Raw genomic sequence first — 2,744 nt, forward strand, 5'->3', positions numbered from 1 at the left:
TGACATTTGCTAAAGTCATTTTTGTTCTATGTGTCTCTCTGCAGGTTGTTTCGATTCTAGCAAAAAGCGGTAAATGTGAGAGGGCTTCAATTGATGAAGTGTATCTTGACCTCACTGATGCAGCAGAAAGTATGCTTGCTGATGCACCTCCAGAGAGTTTGGAATTGATGGACAAAGAAGTTCTTAAATCCCATATTCTCGGAATAAGCAGAAAGGTCTAATCTTTATCAAGAATATATAGTTGATTGTCAATATAATGATCTGAAACTTATTAATTACTTTGATACAATCTTTTGGCTTTGATTCAGGATGGAGATGATTTCGAGGAGAGTGTCCGTGATTGGCTATGTCGAAAAGATGCTGATCGCCGTGATAAGTTATTAAGTTGTGGAATTATCATTGTTTCAGATCTCCGGAAACAGGTGCTTAAGGAGACTGAGTTTACTTGTTCTGCTGGCATAGCCCATAACAAGGCAAGAAGCTTTTTACTTTTCTTTTTTCTTTTTTCTTTTACAATCAGATGCTAGCTAAACTTGCTAGTGGGATGAATAAACCTGCCCAGCAAATCGTTGTACCATATGCAGCTGTGCAGGAACTACTCAGTTCCTTGCCAATAAAGAAAATGTAAGTAAGGCTCACCAATTTTACTGATTTCAGTGCATATGTCATTTGATAATTGTTTCAATATCAATATAGTTGTGTTCCAAAAGGTTTAAGACGGTCCTAAATTGTGCATTGCTTCTTGTATCTCTGTTCATGCATCATACAATCGTTAGTTACTGTTGACAATTATTTAGTTTAGTCTTGCAGGAAACAGCTGGGAGGAAAGCTGGGCACTAGCTTGCAAACTGATCTGGGAGTTGACACTGTAGGGGACTTGTTGCAATTTTCTGAAACAAAGCTGCAAGAACATAATGGATCAAATACGGGGTACAGAAACTTGTTCTTCTGTACTGTTAGGCTATTGCAGATTTTTGGAGATTTTAAACCATTTTTCCATTAATACCTTGTTGCCGTCTAGCCTAGTAAGATTTGTGTTATCTTCCCTAATAACCGCTTATGTGCGTAAAAATAAAAATTATAAGAATATATGGCTTGTGCTTGTTTTTCTGATTCCGTCTTTCCAGTAAACAAGTTAATTAATACTTCTTTTCCTCTGACTTGTAGTACTTGGTTATGGAATATCTCAAGAGGGATCAGTGGAGAAGAAGTGCAAGGTCGCCTTCTCCCAAAAAGTCATGGTTCAGGGAAGACATTTCCCGGACCTCGTGCTTTGAAGTCACTCTCAAATGTAAGACTAGAATCTCAAGCAGATTACGCCTTTTTCCATTTTTATCAGTTGGTTCAGTTTATAGGTCATAAGAGCACGTTCATATAAAACTGAAAATTTTTGGATAGATACTAGAAAATGTAGATCGGTCTTCTCTTTGGTCATATCATATAACTAGTTTATAGTATCATTGTTGTCTTCTCTGTTATACTTTTAGGTTCAGCATTGGCTGAATCAGCTTTCCGAAGAACTAAGCGAGCGCCTCAGTTCTGACTTGGAGCAGAATAAGCGGATTGCCAGTACCCTTACCCTTCATGCTAGCGCTTTCAAAGTACTTATATTTCTCTTGGTTATGTAGTTTTTCATAAAAAATTACTTATTTATCGTTTTTCTCTGCGAAAGACTACGACTGAAAACATATTTCTGTCTTGAAAAATGATGCAGTCAAGGGATTCAGATTCTCATAAGAAATTTCCTTCAAAATCATGTCCGCTGAGATTTGGAGTAACCAAAATCCAAGAAGATGCCTTTAATCTGTTCCATGCTGCCTTACGTGAGTACATGGGACCTTTCGGGAGCAAACCTCAAGGAAATAAGCAAGAGACATGGAGAATAACAGGCCTTTCTGTTTCTGCAAGTAAAATTGTTGATATACCATCTGTAAGTCCTTGTAGCTTCTAAATCTCTGCTAACTATTGCTCACTTTCAGATATTACCTTGTTTCTTCACTGATTTGTTAGAAGTGATATTTTACGACCGTAGGGAACAAGCTCGATCATGAGATATTTTCAAAGTCAATCTACTGTTCCTTCTCGTTCAGTAGATGGTTGTGTTCAAGATCATGTGGTGACTCCTTCAGGTACGCCAAAGTTTTTGAGTATAATTCCAGAACTTTCTATTTCTCTATTGATTCTGGTAATTTAAAGTCGTGATTTTTCCTGCAACTGGTGCAGCTAGTGAAGGTTGTTCAGAACAGATATCAACAGAAACCCAAGCTGCAGTAATACCTGAGGAAGACACCGGTGTAACTTATACTTTGCCTAATTTTGAAACTCCAGATAAAGACGTCGATTTAGTCTCTGAAAAGGTATCAGCTCTTAGTTCTCATTACTCTAAAGCATATAATAAGCCTTTCTTAGAAGTGTGATCTAGCAAAGAGGCTAAACATATTTAGGCTCAATTACTTTCTCAGTTTCAACTTTCAAAGGAATAGAAATGTGATGAGATTCTTTTGCAATTATAACTGGTAAAGAAGTTATTGGTTAGGAGGAGGGCCTGTAGTATTTGAATGACTCGAGAGCTTGGTATATGTGAGTACATGGGACCATTCGGGAGTACATGGTATATCACTACAGATGGTATATCAACAATATTTGAGTCTTTTTAATCAATCTGTGTGTGAAGTCTGATTGGTGGGTCTTTCTCCATCAATCCTCCCGTTTTGAAATGATATATCTTTCTGTTTGACCTTGTT

At 37.3% G+C, this 2,744-nt stretch overlaps 1 protein-coding gene across 1 annotated transcript in view; it reads left to right on the forward strand.

The window, feature by feature from the left end:
* Window positions 1–2,737, forward strand: part of LOC104724957 (DNA polymerase eta-like) — a 4,746-nt gene extending 2,009 nt beyond the window's left edge. Inside the window, exons 7-12 of the mRNA XM_019232445.1 lie at window positions 811–930; window positions 1,168–1,291; window positions 1,488–1,601; window positions 1,715–1,930; window positions 2,033–2,129; window positions 2,224–2,737. Coding sequence (XP_019087990.1) covers window positions 811–930; window positions 1,168–1,291; window positions 1,488–1,601; window positions 1,715–1,930; window positions 2,033–2,129; window positions 2,224–2,417 — 865 coding nt within the window. The 3' untranslated portion in view covers window positions 2,418–2,737. The remainder of the gene's footprint in view (window positions 1–810; window positions 931–1,167; window positions 1,292–1,487; window positions 1,602–1,714; window positions 1,931–2,032; window positions 2,130–2,223) is intronic.

This window comes from Camelina sativa, chromosome 11 (genome assembly GCF_000633955.1).
Source record: "Camelina sativa cultivar DH55 chromosome 11, Cs, whole genome shotgun sequence".
In the NCBI taxonomy this organism is placed as follows: domain Eukaryota; kingdom Viridiplantae; phylum Streptophyta; class Magnoliopsida; order Brassicales; family Brassicaceae; genus Camelina; species Camelina sativa.